Consider the following 20,925-nt stretch of genomic DNA (forward strand, 5'->3'; position numbering starts at 1 on the left):
AAAGCCCTTCAATTATCACTTTAAATACCACGTACCCAGTGTATTCAGACTGTTGAAGGCCACAAGTTTAAAAGGAATAATTTTATGTTTATAGACAAGGCTGGTATAAGATGGATTTGTTGGAGAAGACTAAAGGTGCTTTCAGACAGGGAGTGGTTGTCGCTGCAACATCAATGTTCTCTATTTCAAATCAGTGACAACGGGGCACAAGGCCACCACCATGGCTCCCGGCTAAATGCGAGCCTACCAGCCTCTACAACACAGGCTGCTGCCATCCACTATCCATCCAGTACAGTCTCACCATGCAGCTAAACACAACAGGTTGTATCCTAAAATATGGTAAGTGGTGAGCAATATGACACAATTAACGAACGTAGCAAGTTTTCTAACTAGTATTATAAATACTATTTATCATCTCAGATCATATAATCAGACACTGAAGCTGATGTTGCTCTAGTTCAGTTTCTCTTCATTGATCTGTCTGTTCTCTGCTGGTGAAGAGTTGTGTTATTGTGATAACTTGGAAAACCTGAAAAAAAGCAGCTCTTGTATCATTTCCCTCGCTGTAGTTTCTGTTATGCCATGTTCACACAGCGAGCCACTGTGGCAAGTTGAAAAAGTTGAACTATCACACACGCCAATGGCATTGGCACAGAGATGTTCGCATTCACAATCACAGCAGCTGCCCTCCCTCTCCCTGCCACTGCCACGACCTCAGCTGCACATTTGTCACTGGGTTTACTTTGAAAACAATGGAGGTTTCAGTGGAAACCGCTTGCTGTCTGAATGCATCTTTACATTTATCAGCATTGGTGGAACAGTTGAAAAGAACAAATTAAAGTATGATTTAATAAATATATTATTTAATAAAAAATAGCAAAAGCTGCAAGAAACATGCTAAATGTTTAAATGTTTCATAGTTCAAAGACTGTCTCCAAAAGCCTGTTGTTCCAGCCAATAGTTATATGCAAATATTTAACTTTACCCTATATAGTAAAGAGATCATACATGAACTGAATGATAGGGAATCTTTGTGATTTTCTTTAATGGAGACATATGTTCATAGTCAAGCTAATTTATTTTCATGAATAATGATTCTATTTACACCCAGTAAAGCAGTCAGTTTGTATCTGAGGTCCCATACAAAGCAGACGGTGAAGCAGAGTTGCGTTAGGTTGCAGAATAAGGACATGTGGAAGGATGCTTCAGAGTGGTGACAAAAAGCAAAAGTACGGTAACATAACATAACAAACGGCAGCAGATATAAAGTACTGAAAAACTACTACCAGCAAGGCTAAGGGTGAACTTAGTAACACACATACACATACACATACACACATACACACATACACACACACACACACACACACACACACACACGTTAAAGCAGGGGAGACAAACTCAAGAGCTGAGAGTTGAGTAGTGATACTGCTGTGTTTCATGTTAGAGCTGACTAGTAGCCTCACACCCAAAAAAATGATTATCTGCCTGACTAATGCACAGTGACAGAAAGCGAAATTCACAGTATTTTGTCATCATCTGAAGGATTTGTGAGAGTTCCCGGACTTATTTGCTTATGGTTTCAGCAGGTTTTTATTCATTTCCATTTGCGCACTCTCAAAGACCTTACTAGTCCAGACTGTGAGCACCATGCCAACACACTTCTGATATTAGCCCTCAGCCTCTGTGTTAGTCTGGGGAAACCCTGATAAACATACACGATTCTTCCTACCAAAACAAATAAACCACAAAATGGGCTGACACCCTTTCCTGATCTATAAGAAGAAGATTACAGTCACAATACAGCTCTGCCCTGCTTTGAAACCTACAGAGCTTTAGAGCGAAACTGCAATATCTAAAGTAGGTTCAAATGTTTTGTCACAGTGGAGAATGGGGTAATGGTGGATCTAGGTTCCCTCTCATAACTAGTCATAGTATCTCTTTGATTTTCTGGTGCAGTTAAAATGGGCCAGTGTATTACATGGATACGGTTTTATAAACTACATAAACAGTTGTCCTGTAATTTCTTTTTACTTGTTTTGGCTGCCCTTTAGATATATCTGTTATTGTTGTCACAACAATGGGGGACAGTTTTCCTGCAGTTGAAAGTCACCAGTGCTGAATACACGTTTAAAGGAATATTCCAGCATTTTGCAAAATACACTTATTCACTTTCTTTCTGAAAGTCAGGACATGGTTAGCTTAGCTTATTATAAAGACTTGAAGGGGGTGACAGCTAGCCTGGCTCTTTTCAAAGTTGAAAAACAGATCTACAGCACCAACACTAATTAACACTTTATATCTAAATTGTTTCATTCGTAAACAAGAAAAAATATGAAAATTTGTGGTTTTACGAGCTGGAACTTTTTCTTAATGAACCAGTGTATCAATCCAGGTAGGTGTTTTTTTAAACTTTGGACAGTATCAGGCTAGCTATTTCCTCCTGTTCTCAGTCTTTATGCTAAGCTAGGCTAACCACATCCTGACTACAGTTTTGTACTTAACACAAACAAGAGATTAATATCTATCTGAACATCTAACACCTGCAAAGAAAGTGAACCAGAACCTTATTTCCTAAGTTTTAAACAACTGCTTTACTACTCAATGTTATGTCATGTGCTATGTTGTCATATAGCATATGACCAGTTGTTATAAGAATTCCCTGTGTCTGAGCTTTGATGGGGTATTGTAGAATGTGAAACAGCAAAGTGTTATTAACAAATAGAGAAGTTTGTTAACATGGAGAAAAGAATAGTAAGCTGCAACAGAGAAGCTAAAGCAGGGAGTGAACAGGCTGCCTTAGTTGTGTGCTGTCCTGCTTTGTTAACTACTTAGATTTTTATTGTAAGCTTACTGTGTTCTGTTATACTATCTTCAACATTACAGTGACAGATGACATATTAATTTCTGGTGTGTTATGTATTTTGAATTGGATACAGCTTACTAAATTGGACATAGGGCTGGTTGATATTGTTGAAATCATTATTACAGCATTAATTATATTAAAAGAATATTTTTTCTGATATTGATAAAAATAATTTATTAAAATAAATAATCCAATGAACTGTCTCGCACTCTTATCTGTTACAAAACACTGCATCCATGGACAGCAAAAACCCCATTGAGTATTTTTTTTTAGTTTCTAATCAGAATTTGTTTGTAATCATTAATTTAGACAACTGAATTCTGTAAAATGATTAAAAAAAAATCATAATATGATTTGATTAACACTCAGTATTCAGTATTATTACGTAATTACCCAGCCCTCATTGGACAAAAACTGAAGTATTTTTCATATGTTGTCTGGACAGGATCTAGTAACCGGGTTATATTGCCTCTTTAACTATTTATACTTGGTATCAGCTTTTACATCATATGCTTCTGTTAAAGTACCACATCAATCATCAGCCAATCGCAATGATCCCATTTCCACCTGGTATTAACATGCTATCTGTATCTGAAAACACAATCTGGACTTTTTTATTTTTTTTTAATTTAAACTATTTTGATGATCAATTCATTGTTAAAAGTGTTTTTAAGGCAAAAAATGGATTCCAGCCTCTCAAATGTTAATATTTTCTTGTAGTTTTAATCTTCCATGATAATATAGTGAGTATCTTTCCATTTTGCACTGTTCGTCAAACAAAACAAGAGTTTTTAAGATGTCATCATGAGCTGTGGGAAACCCTGATGGACATTTTATAGACTACACGATTAATCAAGAAAATATTCTTTAGTTTAAATGATAATGTGAACTATTGTTAATTGCAGCCCTAATCTGGATAATGATGTTTGATCACTGGCCCTTACATTCACATTTGGTAGAATTCTTGTTATCTATATTCTGGCCACATTGTTATTGGATCTCAATATATAAATGAAGAAGGTTGAACTGTTGTACTTGTCAACCAAGAACAAACATGCTTTTTTAACTGAACCAGATAGGCTATCATATACAGATCATATGTTAAATACCAGCTGGAAATGAGGTCACTGTATTAATATCGGTAATTCAAGATTCAATCCCAAAAATATCTTGGTGCAATATCTTGTTTTCAGACATACAGCAACGACTGAGATACACTGATTACACTTGAGTATAATGCATTTCTACTACCCTCATAGAGCTCTGCTACATCCTATGCCTCGACAGCACTTTGTAGTGTGCTAAATTAATATCACTGTTGCTTAAATCTAGTGACTGAGTGAGCTGTGTGGCCTGGTTAAACAGTATCACCAATCTCAACTTACAGAACTGAAGTCTGCAAAACCCGAGGTAGAGTCTTTAGGGGCTTTACTTGATGATGAGGATGGGGCAAAAGGGTCTTTGCCGCTGAACGGGTCTCCCAGGCCCTTTTTACTTTGAAACGGATCAATGGCTTCGCTGCCGAATGGCTGGAAGGGGTCACATGGTTTGGAAGGGTCAGCCATGCCGGACATGCTCACTGGTGTGCTCTTACCTGAAGACATAACAGAGGGAGGTAAATATCAACAGAGAGAAAACACTTTTTATATATTTCATAAGTTTCTCTGTTTTTTTCACCATCCCAATAATGCCTTCTGACTAAAATGTAGTACAAACAACCTATTCATGGCACTGATGTGACAGCAATTTGACTGGAATTTGAACTGACTGGAAAGTTCCAAAGAAAAAAACAAAAAAAACAAAACAAAAACAGACATGTCACAGGCTCTGTGATAAGCTCTCACGTATCCCCAGAGGAGGATGTAAATAGAGTGCATGTGTTCACTGATAGCTGAGAAATACTATGACTCATCACTGCAGCTCCCATGAATAATTCTCACATTAGTGAACTTAGGTTATAATGTTGATACCACAGGATCTGATCTGATCTGATCTGTTCTGAATTAAAACACACAAGCATTAAATTCTCTGGTTCTCATAGTTCTGCCTACGCCCTGCTTCACCTCCGGTGTCACCAAAGATACCTTCCAGCTTTTGAAAGCCACACAAGTTTCACCTCCACATGTGGGGCACCAAAACAATTCATATTAAGTGGCTCTTTAAGTTATCACCAGCAGTTCTACACTCTCCTGAGAAAGGAAATACATAAAAACAGCTGGTATAGGAAAAAACACATAGAGAAAGACAACACCCAATGGACCACAACCAAAAGTGATACCCTATAACCCACGGAACCATTCTCAACAGTTTCCTCTTAAATCAGTTGGTTGGTATTCTGCCCACATTACCAACTGTTGGTTCACCAATTTACCAACTACACAAACAGACCAATGTTGCTCAATTCCATACACCATATCCATTCAGATTCATGGTAATAGTCCACATAGATTTATCAATGCTATTTAATTTAATGTAATGTAATTTATTTATAACAAATAACTGCCCAAAAGAAACCTGTAATAAATACTGGAAAACTAGAGAAACAGTATGAGCAAGAACGTTCATCCATTATCTTAAGAATAGTAGTTTACACAACTCAAGGTAATATTACCACTTTATTTACAAGGAGTCTAAATATGAAATTTTACAAAGCCTTTTATTTATTTATGTATTTATTTTACATAACCTAGCTGTTATCCCACATATGCTGTCAAATTATTTTCTTGATTGCTTGATCCTGTAAAATATCAAATGAACATCCCAATTAATCATACCCCAAGTGACATCTTCAAATGTCTTATTTTGTTTGACCAACAGTTAATAAAACAAAGACATTCAGTTTACAGAAAGAAAGGGTTAAAGATGGAAAAGAGAGAGAGAAAGAAAGAAAGAAATTTTAAATCTTAATTATGAAAGTTTATTCTTGAGTTTGGTATGTGTGACAAATAATCTCAGATTAAGGTCCATTTACTAGCTATTTTTGTCACCCTTACTATTTTAAGCATATCAAGACCTCTTAAACTGTATTTAAGACTCTCTTATAGAGGCCTTGAATTCAGTCAGTTTGACAGAAGAATTGCAGATACTATAAAATACTGCTATCCCTATAGACTATACAGTTCAGTACTATACTGAAAATAAATATAAAATTCAATCTTCATTTAAAAAATACCTGTTTATCAGACTCAGTGATGCTGTAAAACCATGGGTGGATCTATACGTGAGCAAAAATGTAACAACAATAATCCTAGTAACGGCAGTTACGGTTATTAACAGGGAACTGAAGTGGGGCCTGGCAGAGGATCGTGGGAACATTAAGAGCACATTATGTTGCTTGTGTAGGTGTTAAACCACAGGACCAGCCAGATCGTTTTCATACAACATACACATACGCATTTAGTCTTATTACCCAGATAACCTGGCTGATTGGGGTGAGCAGTTCACTTCACACTCCACGCTGAGCAAAACTGCAGGACTGAGAATCAGTTTTTTCCTCTTTCAGTAAACTGCACACACACACATTCACACTTGAGAAACCACAATCATGAGCTCCACCCTGTTTTAAAATAATCCACTACATTTGTGGCATCTAAATTTAATGTCTACCACAGCATGCAGTATTTAATCTACTGAAAACAGTGCAGTTACAGCTATGTGTCCTCAATTATGACAGTTTATTCGTAGTGCTGCCACTGCGCCCTTGCCCCATTCACACCTCATTAGGGGATACGAGAAAGTGACAGAGCATGCATGCATAAAGACACAAAGACCCTAATGACACTAAACTGAATATATGAAGAGGAAGACAATTGTTGCATTGGTAGCAGTGCTGGCATTGCCAACTGCACACAGCCTGCAGCCTGACCTTCTCTGAACCACTCACCCTCGTAAACATACACACATTAAGGGAAGAGAGAGGAAGCAAGTTAGGGTGTGTCTGCAAACAACAGGCCAAGCAAACCACACATCATCGCTCTTACAACATCACCTTCACATGTGCCTACACACAAACATCAGAGCAGCAGTTTGTGAACAATCATAAAACAAAATCTATAGAAAAATCGTAAGAGAACTAATGTGAAGCTTAGGCCTGGGTGTCACTGCAGAGTGAACAGTGGAGATGAGCCAGACTCACAGCTGCTGGAGTCTGATTGTTCTTGTTGAACAAATGAAAAGACTGGCATCACAACTGTAACAGACTTTTCTCTATTTCCATTCTACAACCACTGAGTCAGCAACGTGTGAGTAATTGTAACAGTAGCAAGTGAAGCCACAGTTGAGGCAAAAGCACAGAGAAAGGGTTTCTGGGCAACTGTAGGTCACACTATGAAAAAAATATCAGAAGAAGGGAGTGTTGTGCTTTTTGCCAGACACGTCCCTTCTGATCATGACATCCGTTCATTAAGAACTTCTGGAATTACCAAAATTTAAAGCATTCAATCCAATGTTTCTAATATCTTTTAATGATCTATTAATTATATCTGTCATTAATGTGGCCACTAAAGTGAAAAAGAAGGGGTGTTTCTTGAGCTGTGTTCAAATTCTATTCCACTATTAATCTAATTTTAGGCTGGATTTGAGTGTAGTGTGTTCAAAATTCATTTTTGAGTGTACTGTAGATTTACACTATTGTTCCACAATATAAACATTAAGAGAATGGAGGTACTGCTAACAATTGCAAAAAGTTTAAATAAATCAGAAAATACAGTCAAACAGCGCCAGGAAAAAATGAAAAACGGGCATCACATCTTGAGAAATGTATTTTGCTTTCTTTTTATGAAGTGTAATTAGCAGTGACATTCCAGAGTTGCAGTCAGACATCAGCATACGGACTGCATCATTTCTTCTTAGTAACAAACAATAAATTACACTGATTTTTGGTATAGGAACTGCGAAAATGCATACAATTACTATATTGTACATACTGTATACAACTAAGCTGCAGTATGGAGTAGGACAAAATGTTGGTGATGGACAGAATCTTTCTTTGTAACATAAATGCTGTTATGTTTGGATATGTCGACCAGTAATGAATACATCACTGTTGTGTACAACTCTATAATCTAAACTACGTGTCATGTTTCTGTGCTCCTGAGATTCAAACAAACACAAGTTTAGCAAGGAGAGACACACTATGTGGTATCACTGGGGTTAGATGAACACCTGACAGAGCTATAATGAAAACCGCAAAAGCACACGGTTAATTACTCAATACAATTTATTTTGTGTTTTTCTTGGAGTGAATAAGTTAAGTTAATTTGACACTACCCCTTAACTTTAGGTAAAATAGGTCGGCAGGGTCCTTTGCAAATGTCTGCACATTAGTCAGGGCTGGGAAATTTTATTTATACAGCACATTTCATCACAAGTAATCTCAGTTTGACTTATTAAAAGGCATAAAGCAATTAGTAGCATGTATAGAGCAATATGACAGAAAAAAACACCACCTACATATCAGAACAAACAAATGTGTCCTGTATCCAGCCTACGGACACAAACCACAAATGTGCACACATGCACACAATTAATAATCATAATCACAATACAAAACCTTGCAGACACCTAAGATTATTTCAGGCCTTATATAAAATGTATTAGTCTTAATTTCCACCAAATTCTTCATGAATCTAAAATCTGGGGAATGGAAACCTTTTCATTTTGAACTAAAAAGTAAGAGTCCAACCTTCCCTCTGAGTAGATTTCTGTTTTGATTGTTATAACAAAAAAGCAATTTCACCTACTTCCAGTTCACGAAGGCTTTGATATCTGCTGATCTGAACTGGTAGGTCTTTCCTCAGAAATATGCTCTGTTGCACAAGAAGGGCTGTCTTTTATGTTTTTAGCTTGTTGTGGATAAACAGAGCAAGAGCTGTGTATTTGGCATTAGCAGTGTTAGCCACAGTACCTGAAACATGGGGGAAAAAAGCCACCTATAGAAACTCAAACTTCATTTAAGATGCGATCAGGCTACACAAGTTCAGTCCTATTGTGACATGTTGTTGTGGTCGACAAATTTCCAGTGTCAGGCCCAAATATTTATCAGGAACAACGATCATGTTGAACAACGCCTTGTAGTGCAACATAATCAAAAGACAGCAATGTGGCGTCTAGGATGCCCCGCAACATCCCAATTAAAAGTCTATCATGTCAAAAATTTTTATATTTTCTTGCTCAGTGTGACATCTCCTACGATGTATTCCTTCACAGAGAGCAACAGGACGACAGAGCTTGACAGCATGTTTACAATTTCTTGACCCTCATCCCCAACGATGTTTGGTCAGAGTCTCCCGACCAAGATGCGGCAAGAATTTATGGCACCACGATTGCCTAATCTATTATAGTTCACCATTGTGAAAGACAAAAAAATTCTGTCATCTGATCAGGACCTTACAGTAATCCATGGGAAAAGATGTCAGAATTACATGCACTCTGTGTGACAGCTGATGTGGCAGTGAACAACAGTTGAAATACATGACAGCACAGGGCACATGATATCTAAAACTATATGTCATTTATTGGCTAGTCCGCAACAGTGGGGCCAGCTCTATAAATGTGCATGTCCATGACTGACTGAGTGTTGAGGTTAAACCATTTATCGGCCGGCTGAGTGTTGGAGTTCCCCCATCGGTTGCTGCTCTTTCAAAATGAACTGGTGCGAAAAAGTTTCTAATGCGCCATCAGGAGGTCGTTTACAGCCACTGTTGCCAATTTAGCGCCTTTGTCACTAGATTTACTGATTTTTCACACCCCTTTAGCGACTTTTCTTAACAAGATCACCTAGCAACAAATGTAGCGATTTTTTATACAAACCTAGCAGACCTTAGCTAATTTGTGAGAGAGAGAGAGAGACTACTGAATGTAAGACTAATCATCACATTTTAAAGATTATTTGGGAAGAAAATCCATTGATGTGAAAGTGAATTAAAGCCGGTACTGTATCGGAATACAATATGAGTGAGAAATGCAAACTTCAAAACAACTGACGAAATTCACTATTGTCAGTATGACTGGAGCTTTAATAATAAACTTCCATATGACATGTTACTGTGCACATCCCTCCTTGTCACTGCAGGTTAAGTGTTTGAATTTAGAATCAACATAAGGTATAGAGTGTGTGATAACAGTGGCTTGGCAAACACGAAACGGCTTTTATCTTCTCTGTACCCACAATGACATTCTTTCCTGTTGACATACAGCAGAGTTTGAGACTGTGCTTTTCTAGAGGAAAAAAGATTGTCTAGTTACAGAAAAGAAAACATGTGCACATTTCAACACTGCTTATAGCTACACACAACATAAAAGTTGCAAATTTAGAATAGTCATAATATGTTCTCTTTTATTCAGTTCTTTCAATAGTCTTGTCCTTTGCATTAGATTATTAAACTAGTGTCAAGGTAACTGGTCTTTTCATAGTGAGATACCGTATCTACTTATGAGAGCTGCAAAGAAACAAATGTGAGAAGTGGTTGTCAAACAAATATCCTAGACATCTATTAAGTAGAAGTAGATGGCTTTGATCATTTTAAGAATCAGGACAATCTTCAAACTTAAAAACTTAAGGTAAACACAATGCTTAAAAACCTGCAGATGTGTGGTTACAATAAACTGTTGTGATGACTGGCCATGCTAACAGGATAAAGAATTATTGTGAGACGATGGAAACCGGTCACACAGTCATCATTTTAGTACTGGATCAAACTCATGTCCAACATAGCAAGTTATGAGCAAGTTTAATTCAGACTTTTGGGACGCCAAGACCTGTTCTGGAAGAAATGGGGGCTATTCTTGGACTAAAGACAATAGATAATAACTATGAACTCGTCTCATACCACATCTATCATATTCTGTACACTTATTGTACTTGTTTCAAGAAGTCCACTATCAATGCACGCACATATTTTTCGTAATTTTGCCTCTGTTCACCACCACAGTGGATTTGAAACGAACAAATCAAGATGTGATTGAAGTGTAGACTTTCAGCTTCAATTCAAAAGGTTTAAAAAAATATTGCATTAACCTTTTAGGAATTTTAGCCATTTTTATACATAGTCCATCATTTTCAGAGGCTCAAAAGTAATAGAACAAACGAACATGATTATAAATATAAGGATTATTTTTAATACTTGGATGAAATTCCTTTGCAGTCAATGACTGCCTAAAAGTCTGGAACCCATGTAGATCACCAAATGCTGAGTTTCCTCCCTTGAGATGCTTTGCCAGGCCTTTACTGTAGCTGCCTTCAGTTGCTGCTTGTTTGTGGGTCTTTCTGCCCTCATTTTTGACCTCAGCAAGTGAAAAGCATGCTCAGTTGGGTTGAGGACAAGTAACTGACTTGGGCACTGAAGAATATTCAATTTCTTTGCCTTGAGAAGCTTTTGGGTTGCATTCGCAGTATGTTTTGGGTCATTATCCATCTGTGCTTCTGTACTGTGAAGCACCATCCTAGCATTTGTATTTGGCTGAATCTGAGCAGATAGTACAGCCTTATGCACTTCATAATTCATCCTACTAATTCTATCGACAGTCACATCATCAATTAACAGCAGTGACCTAGTTCCATAGGCTGCCATACATGCCCATGCCATAACACTGCCTCCAACATCTTCGATCCCCGGCTCCTGCAGTCCGCATGTCAAAGTGTCCCTGGGCAAGATAAAGAACCCCCTATTGCCCCCGATGTATCAACAGTGTGTGAGTGTGTGTGTGTGTGTGTAGAAAGCGCTGTATGTATAGAATAGAGAGCTGTATGAATTTGCGTGTGAATGAGCGAATGTGGCAGTAGCGTAAAGTGCTTTGAGAGAGAAATGCGCTATATAAGTGCAGTCTATTTACTATGGATCATGAGCCATTCCCTTACTTCTCCATACTTTTCTCATCCCAACATTCTTGTAGAAGTTACTCTTGGTGTCATGTGTCCAAAAAATCTTGTTCTAGAACCATGCAGGCTTTTTTAGAGGGTTTCTGGCAAAGTCCAATCTGGACTTTCTGTTCTTGGGTGATACCAGTGGTTTGCATCTTTTGGTAAACCCTCTGTATTTACATTCATGAAGGCATCTATTGATTGTAGACTTTGACAGTGATACGCCTACCTCAGAGAGTGTTCTTGACAAGGCTAAATATTGTGAAGGAGTTTTTCTTTGCCTATATATATATATATATATATATATATATACACACACACACACGTGTATATATATACACACGTGTATATTATATATATATACACACACACACACACACACACACACACACACACACACACACACACACACACACACACACACACATAAACACACACAAACACAGTCTTTCTGAAAAAAAAAAAGACGAGTTTTTTGGGCAATTCCTAAGCTAAATAGTTATCCATTATTATAATGGACAGTGCAAAACTGGACAGTCAAGGTAGAATATGTCATTATTTTAACAAAGACAACAATTATTTTGTTAGCATTCAACGACTAAAGCTGTTATAAGGTTCTGATAGTGCCCCTATTACTAAGGTCTTAGCAATAGGCTATATAAGCACCTCTAAAAAACTGTTATACAGTCTTGATTTTCCTCACTCTTATTCTCCTCTCACCCCCCACATAGCCTATGTAGTGTGACACTCACCACTGGGTGGTTTGGGTCTTGGGGGAACACTTTTCTTTGGTGGCAGAGCAGGCGTGTCATTCTTCCTGCTGAATGGGTCATCCACAAAGACTGACTGGCAAGAAAGAGTGACAGGAGCAATATGTGGTTCTATTAGAACTCAACTGTAATTACATTATACTATAATCTGAGAGGCAGTGATATCAGATAGGTAATGAAGAGTTCTAAAACCTTCAATTTTAGATATGATTAAATTTTGTTTTGTTAGAAATTATATAGATACGATTAAAAATCATGGTAATGACTAATTACTTGTACGGTACTATTAATCCAGTCCTACTGTGGTAAAAAAGGTAAGACCTTTATTAATTGTACCGTATTGGACCAAATATGAGACACCCCTCATTTAATATTTATGCCAATATGACAGTACACAATTTAAGACTGTTAAATTGTGTGTGATACAGTATGTCTATCTGCCCAAAAAATAATGTTTTCAGGAAAGTTTTGGCCTCTGGTACCTTCTGGTAGTCTGGCAGCCAGCTGGCCCTGCCTTCAAAAGGATCTCTGGGCTTCGACATGTGGCTGAAGTCTGCAAATCCAGCGGAGCTGTTACTATTGCTACTGAACGAACTGCTGCCAAATGGGTCCAAGGAGCCAAATAGGTCTGGAAATGAAACACAATGACTTTTTATCAAGAGTCACATTTACAATGATAATTACTAGCTTATGTAAAATGTTTGATGTTGTTCAGACCACTCGACTTGTGTGTAGACTTAGATCTATGGCATGTTTTTATGCAATACCTCACCAACAAACAGGGAGGATCAAAAATATTGGATACAGTTTATAAAAAAACTACAATTCAGAGAGCAAAAACTGTTCAGAGGTTCTCCAGTGGGTTGACTGGACCTGTCATGGCCAGGAAAACTGTCAGAGAGAGTTAAGGGTGTTAATGGGCTTTGTTAATGTTTATGAACAGCGTGTATTATATTTAACAGCTGCAGCAGTGTGTGTGTGTGTGTGTGTGTGTCATCATTACAAAACGTGGTCCTAGAGACAACTACTGTAGCTGGAACTACCACAGAGGTGATTTTGAGTACTTTGGCAGGTGTATGTATACAGGTATGCATGTAAGTGTGTATGGATGGATGGGGCATGGGAACAACCTGTTACTTGCATGGCACATCAAACAGTAGCAATTAGATGGAGCTATTCATTGTACTGAAGATCCAACCATCCATTTTTTTTTTTTTACTTATCCTGGTCACGGTGGCAGCAGGTTAAACAGGGTACTCCAGACGTCCCTCTCCCAAGCAATTTTTTCTTATTATTGTAGCTATTGAACCACTTGCTACAGCAATAAAGTCTCATAAGGACATGTCTAGCATCCAAATATTCCACATCAAGCAGAAGATAGTGCTGACTGCCAATGATGTTGTTTTTCTTAAAAATTTAGATAAATCTATTCCAACATTATTAAATATTGTCTCAACCTTTGGGTAAATGGCAGGTAATAAGGTCAGTATTAACAAGTCTTCAATAATGCTATTAAATGAAACGGATAGGGAAGATCCCAGACAGAACGTGGGACAATTCAACCTTTCCATTTTTTAACTTATTTGGGAATAAAAATAGTCCCACATACACACAATATAGTAAAAGCCAATTCTTACTCAGTAAGAACAGGTTACCAAACTCCAAGCATGTAGGATGACAACATCCGAATCAATATTTTCAAAATGGATATATCAGAATACCAATACATTTAAATTGCTTTGGAAGGCTTTTAGCAATTTTATACCTGTACCTTCCATACAACAGAGCAGAACTTACAGTGACTTCAGAAAGTATTCAGACCCCTTCACTTTTTGCACTCTTTACTATGATGTAGATTTTATTGTAAAGGGATAAAATTGCCATTTTTGCCCACCAATCTACACTCAATAATCCAGGGGTGCAAAGCTTGTGGCGCCATACCCAATTAGAATCAAAGCTGTAATCGTTGCCAAAGGTGCTTCAACTAAGTAAGGAGTAAAGGGCCAAAAACTTACGTCAATGTGATATTTCAGATATTCCTTTTTAATTAATTTGCAAACATTTGTAAAATTCTGTTTTTGCTTTATCATTATGGGGTATTGAGTGCAACATTGATGAGGGAAAAAATTAACTTAAACAATTTTAGCATAAGGCTGCAGCATAACAAAATATGAAAAAAGTGTAGGGTCTGAATGCTTTCTGAATGCTTTCTACTGTGCGTCCTGTCCTTTCCTCCTTGGAAGAAATTACATAAAACATTGCAATGTTTTCTTCCATTTATGATGTTCTAAGTAAAAGGTCCTAAGAGAAACTTTGTAAGAATGGAGTAAAGATCTAAATGAGGACTTAACAATCAAAGAATTGAATAAAATGTGTGATGAAATACAGACATGTTCAATAAATAGGCGTATGGCTGAGGCGTATGGTTGCTACCCGTTAAAAACCACAAATTTGACAGTAATATCCATAATTGTGATGTCAAAGACAAAGACACACATTGTTTTAAATTTAGAATATCTAGTGAAATAAATGCAAATTTACCAATTTTGAATAATCAAAATATTATTTAAAAATTGCCCAATGTTACTGAACAAAAGAAAATAAAAATAAAACATTTGCATAATAATGAAATAATACAAACACAAAATGTACCCTGGATGCAATTATTGGCACCCTTTAGTAATATTTGGTTGCAGAACCGTTGGCAACAATGGCAGCCTCTAAACGTTTCTTTTAGCCATCTAGAAGCTCCTTGCACCCGTCTGCTGGTAGTTTCTGCCACTCGTCCCTTGCTGTGTGTTCAAGCTCTTTTAAGTTTACAGGAGTCCTTTTTGCAATGGCAGATTTCAGCTCTCTCTATACGTTATCAGTGGGATTTAGGTCAGGAGTCATTTGCTGGCCAGTTTAAAACAGTCCATCTTTTCCTTTTCAGCCATTCTTTTATGCTGCTGAATGTTTGCTTTGAGTCGCTGTCCTTCTGAAAGACCTAAGACCTTGGTCTCAAACCTAGTTTTCTGACACTGGGCAACACATTTTTCTAAAAAATATCTTGGTAATCTTCTGATTTCATAATTTCTTTGATACATTCAATGACTCCAGTACCCGAGGCAGCAAAGCAGCCCTACAGCATGATAGAACCTCCACCATGTTTTACTGTACTGTAGGATGTTGTTTTCCTTATGGGTTTCACTGTGTCGCATATAAACAAACTGAATCACTGCATCCCAGTGAGCTCTACTTTGGTTTCATCTGTCCATCTGTTTCATAGTTTAGTGTGCGGCATGGTGCTGGCTGAAACCACCACTCCAGATTGCTCCAGGTAAACCTAAAGCTCTTCAGATGTCTTGCATGTTTTGTTTTTTTTTCCCACAATCCACATAAACCTTTGCCAACTTCTCCCATTGAGTTTCCTCTAAGCACTACATCCTTGAAGCATTTTTACAGTTTGACAACTGAAAAACAAAACTGTTGAAAAAGGGATTTCAATTTCTTTGGCGACTTCCTTGTAGCCTTTGGAATTGTTATGTTTTTTGATGGTAGCATTTCTCATTCTCAGCCCCTTTTTATGAAGTAAAACTATCATAACTTAATTCAGGTCAATTGAATACTGAATATTAAGCACAAGTGAGTCTTATTTGTTTTTTATTTTGTTTGAGGAACTAATTTAAATTCAATTCAAATTCAGCCAATAATTGCGTCAGGGGTACATTTTATGTTTGTATTTTTTATTTCACTATATGAAAGCATTTTTTGTCAGTGGTGTTATTCAGTAATTTTTGACATTTTATTCTGATTATATAATATTGGTTAATTTTGGGAATGCCAATAATTTCAACCAGGACCTGTGTACTCTCACACAAACATATATATATATACATACGTATTTTGCAATCAAAGAGGATGATAGCTCTTAACTGGAAACGTAACAAAAAACCATCCGTAAGTAAGTGGATTAAGGAGATATGATTAATTTAATGAGATATGGGACCCCTTAGTAGTAGTTTCTAAAAGGAAAGATATAGGAGTCACAATGGCAGAAATGGATCATTCTGATTCGTAAGAATAACATTTTCAGGGATAGAGATATTTGGAGTAGGTCTCCCCCTTGAGATAGATGTGGAGGATCTTTGTGTTTGAGAAGTATTATATGTAGGTGGATGTATGTATGTATGTATGCATGTATATATATATGTATAAAAAGACACACACACACACACACACACACACAGTATATGTAAGCACATATGTATGTACGTATGCATTTGTATATGAATATATATTCTTTTTTGTTTCATTGCATGTCTTTTCTTTTTCCTTTTTTTTTTCTTATTTTGTGTTTCTATGTTAGATGATTGCTTTCTGGTATGAAATCTCAGTATTAATTGTTTATGACCAAGTTGGAGGGAAGGGTTGGTTTGGGTTAGATTAAGCAAATGATATGATGTGGTTTCGACCACACTATGTTTATATTTTAATTCTTATAATTTATTATTTTTCTATTTATTATTCTATTTAGGTTATAATAATAATAATAATAATAATAATAATGATAATAATTATATGAAGATTATACCATCACAAGCTACGGCAAAATGACCATAGAGTGGAATTAACTCCTGTCTGATACTGAATCAGCAACTATTTACATACATTTTCACAAATTTTTAATTTACGCTTTTCAAAGATTATTCTAAAATCTGAATTTTTTAAGAATGTGTCTATCAGCCAAGCTACTGTTCCCAGGGTATTTAAACTGGCAGGAATTGTTCCTTTCATCTGTTCACTCTATTATTCAAAAAAGTGGTTCAAAGTCTAATTCCTGTCTGAATTGTTAGCCATGCTAGCGGTGATCTTGGTCAGTCGCCCCACCAATTTGGTCCAGACTGAAATACCTCAACAACTATTGGATGGATTGCCATGAAATTTTGTACAGACATCCATGGTTCCCAGTCAATGAATCCTACTAATTAGTGACCCCCTGACTTTTTTCCCTCTGGTTTAAAATTTGTGGATTTGAATGAAATTTATCGACGGTTATTGGATGGATTGGCATGACATTTGGTACACATTCATGTCCTCCTCAGGATGAATTATATTACAGTGGCTGGCTACAGAGACGGGAGAATCTGCCAATAGGACAACCATCTCTGCAGCACTCCATCAATCAGGCCTTTACTGTATGGTGGAGTAGCTAGACAGACACAAATTTGAGTAAAAGACATATAACAGCCTGCTTGGAGTTTGCCAAATGGCATTTAAAGGACTCTGTGATCATGACAAATAAGATTCTATGGTCTGATCAGACAAAAATTTAACCTTTTGGAAGACCTCCACACACTATGTCTGGCACTGCTCATCACCTGGCTAATACCGACCCCACAGTGAAGCATGGTGGTGGCAGCATCATGCTATGGGGGAGGCTTCTCAGCATTTAGGGAAGGATGAATGCAGCCACATACAGAGAGGCTCTTGAAAAAAATCCTGCTCCAGAGAGCATGTGACCTGAGACCAGGGCAGCGATTCACCTTTCAGCACAACAATGACCTGAAGCATACAACTAAGATGATGATGGAGTGGCTTCAGGACAAGTCTATGAGAGTCGTCTTACTGACCCAGTCAAAGCCCAGACTTAGACCCCACTGTACATCTGTGGAGACACCTGAAGATGGCAGTTCACAGACGCTTCCCATCCAATCTGATGGAGCTTGACAGGATCTACCAGGATGAAAGGCAGGAACAGCCAGTGTGACTGTTATGAAGCTGTTTTTGAAGTAAAAAACCATGCCTCCAGCCATGGTTTAAATAGGGAGTCCAACGTGGCAACCTCAATCTGAGCAACAGAGGTCGCAGTGTGGTGGCAGGCTCAAGTTCCACCAATCAATGAGGTGTTAAAGCTGATCCACAGTGTGTGTTTGTAAAAAAACATTGCCAGTGTCAGACTGAAAGACATGGCAAAACTGGCTCCAATCTAACCTCAAAACAGGGCTGGGGAATTTGTCTACCAATTTGTCTAGTTTGTTTGTTGTACCAACGAATACCAAGGTCATGCGTTCCATTATCTGTGGTTATTTGAGGACATTGTAGGCAATGCTGTACATCCATGAGCAAGACTGTTTTATAAGCAATATTGAATATTGGAGAGCACACAGACTAACATAACTTTCACTTTTGATTTTAAAAAACTACATGATATTCAGAGACACTGTGGCTGTGGGGGGATAACAAAACAAATCATACCTGGTCCTCTGGGTTTTGGGTTACTTGAAGAGAATGGATCACTGCTTGTAAAGTGACTGGCTTGCTGCAGGAAGCATAAGAAGAAATACCGAGTTAAATTAATAGTAAATTAACTCAAGTCACATGCAAACTCATGCATTATGCCTTGGCTATTTTTTTCCTTACCATGTACATAAAATCTGAATTTACCCCGACTCAGCAGTTTTATTAGTGTATCAAAAACGCCAGGAAAATCTCTGCATTTGTAAGAGGGCAAGAATTCTCCACAGCAGTTTTATTACCAATAGAGGGAGCTGAGTATTAAGACTACATATGATAAAACTAAGCCAGGCTCCAGTAGCAAGGCTCACTTCTCCACTTGATATACTACCACAAAGTATGCAATACAGGCTGGTACCCTAACAGTAAGCAGTTATATGCGCCACTCTTGGGATTTTATACAATTTTTACACATTAAAATTCCATGTTCTGGCGTTCAATCTTCAACAAATACCTTGGAAGGTAACGTGGCACTTTTACTGAAAGGGTCTGGTGTGGAGAAGGGATCCATCTTTGTGGTCTTCTTGAAGAAATCTTCTGATGAAGCTTTGAATGGATCTGTCTCTTTGAATGGGTCGCCTCCAAAGGGATCTGCAGCAGAAACGATGGACAACATCAGCTATTATAATTCTCACAATAGTGTTTTTTAAACTTTTCATTAACCAGACAACAGACCCAGTTACCTAAGGAGAGGTCCAACAGACTTTACACATGATCAGAACCAGCATCACCTTGTGACGATGTGAGCTATTGTTTTCCTACAGAGAGACTTACACCTCAACTTTAACTTTGTTTACCATTTCAGTGTGTGCAACCATTGAGATGACAGCTGTCTGTGACGTCAGACAGTTAGACAGATACATGTTGTTTTTGATACACCCTACACTCTGTGTCCAACCTTCTGATGAGCTCAGTTTATACTGGTGATCATATGTAGACGCCCTAAAGCCACCTGGGCATAATGCGGTCCGTTGACATGTCCCATCTGGCCCGCAAGGTCAAAAGAAAGCCAAATGAAAATCTTGTTACTGGTTGCCTTTGCTGAAATCCTAAAAAGATTATGAAATTCTGTAAACCATTGTCTGCCTGAAATTAATTCCACTTATTTTGAAATGGAGACGTACACAACGTACATGCACACTGTCCAAATACAAAATTGAAAGCATCATTTGAGTCTGCAAATGCCTCTCTGACATTCACGCACATAAGAAAGAATGCAACAAGACCAGATAGCTAGAATGCAAGTGTTCTGTACCTAGCAAAATAAGTGGCAGACAGAGAAAGGCTGATGCTGAATGCAGGACATTTTACAATGTATGGACTTCTAAATATTTCTTCACTGAAATAGCCGGTAATGCATTGTTGAAAAACACAAATCCATCACTAGAAAAGAGGGCACAGACATGTGAGCATTTGATGGCAATGCTACAAAAACAGCAAGGAGTATTTACAAGTGTTCTTGGTGGTGATACAACTGATGTCTGATCTGATGAGGTCCGATTTTGACAGGAAAAAATGTGGGCCTGTTTAAAGGATGCATGATAAAGTGTTTGATATTAATCCAAAAATGATTACAATTCTTGAAACATATTATTTAACACATAAGTTGATGTTGTAACCAAACTAGTAAACTTCATTAGGACAAAGGCATTAAACCACATGCAGTTTTGTCGTACTGTTGGAGGACCATAACTCTGAACACACAAACCTTCCCTACCACACAGCTGTCAGATGGCTCATCTTAGGCAAAGTATTGAAAAATCAGATTCAAATCTTTAGAGAGATGAAAGAAAAGGATAAACCTGAACTAAGCAATGACAACTGGCCGACTGATTAGACAACTGCTGCTGATGTGACTGGCCTCAAAAAAGAGCTGAATTCCAAATCACAAGGCAAGGGCATTTTGCACGTAAGGTATGCAGCCTTGTTAAGGCATTCATGTGGACTTCTGCTTCTCAGTTGTCAAGTGGAGAGCAAGACATTCACCCACCACCCAACAGTGCAAGAGAGAACTCCTGGTCGGTCATCACAAGAGATATGCATCTATGTCACCCTGCATGGTGAGTTTTCATGACAGTTTCTTACAATGGAAAGTAACATGCTTTTGATTTCCTCTCCTTTCACTTGTAATGCAGACAACAGTCCAAGTGATG

At 37.6% G+C, this 20,925-nt stretch overlaps 1 protein-coding gene across 10 annotated transcripts in view; it reads right to left on the reverse strand.

The window, feature by feature from the left end:
• Positions 1-20,925, reverse strand: part of LOC120790467 (epidermal growth factor receptor substrate 15-like 1) — an 82,652-nt gene that overhangs the window by 7,792 nt on the left and 53,935 nt on the right. For 7 of the 10 annotated variants that reach the window (XM_040127996.1, XM_040127994.1, XM_040128000.1 and 4 more), the window contains 5 exons: positions 19,227-19,363; positions 18,734-18,797; positions 12,979-13,124; positions 12,479-12,572; positions 4,252-4,460 (listed from right to left, as the gene is read on the reverse strand). In XM_040127996.1, coding sequence (XP_039983930.1) covers positions 4,252-4,460; positions 12,479-12,572; positions 12,979-13,124; positions 18,734-18,797; positions 19,227-19,363 — 650 coding nt within the window. Of the gene's footprint in view, positions 1-1,028; positions 4,461-12,478; positions 12,573-12,978; positions 13,125-18,733; positions 18,798-19,226; positions 19,364-20,925 lie in introns of those variants that run through there. The other 3 variants (XM_040128001.1, XM_040128003.1, XM_040128002.1) reach the window with 3 other exon arrangements.

The sequence above is a fragment of the Xiphias gladius genome, chromosome 6, assembly GCF_016859285.1.
Source record: "Xiphias gladius isolate SHS-SW01 ecotype Sanya breed wild chromosome 6, ASM1685928v1, whole genome shotgun sequence".
NCBI lineage: Eukaryota > Metazoa > Chordata > Actinopteri > Istiophoriformes > Xiphiidae > Xiphias > Xiphias gladius.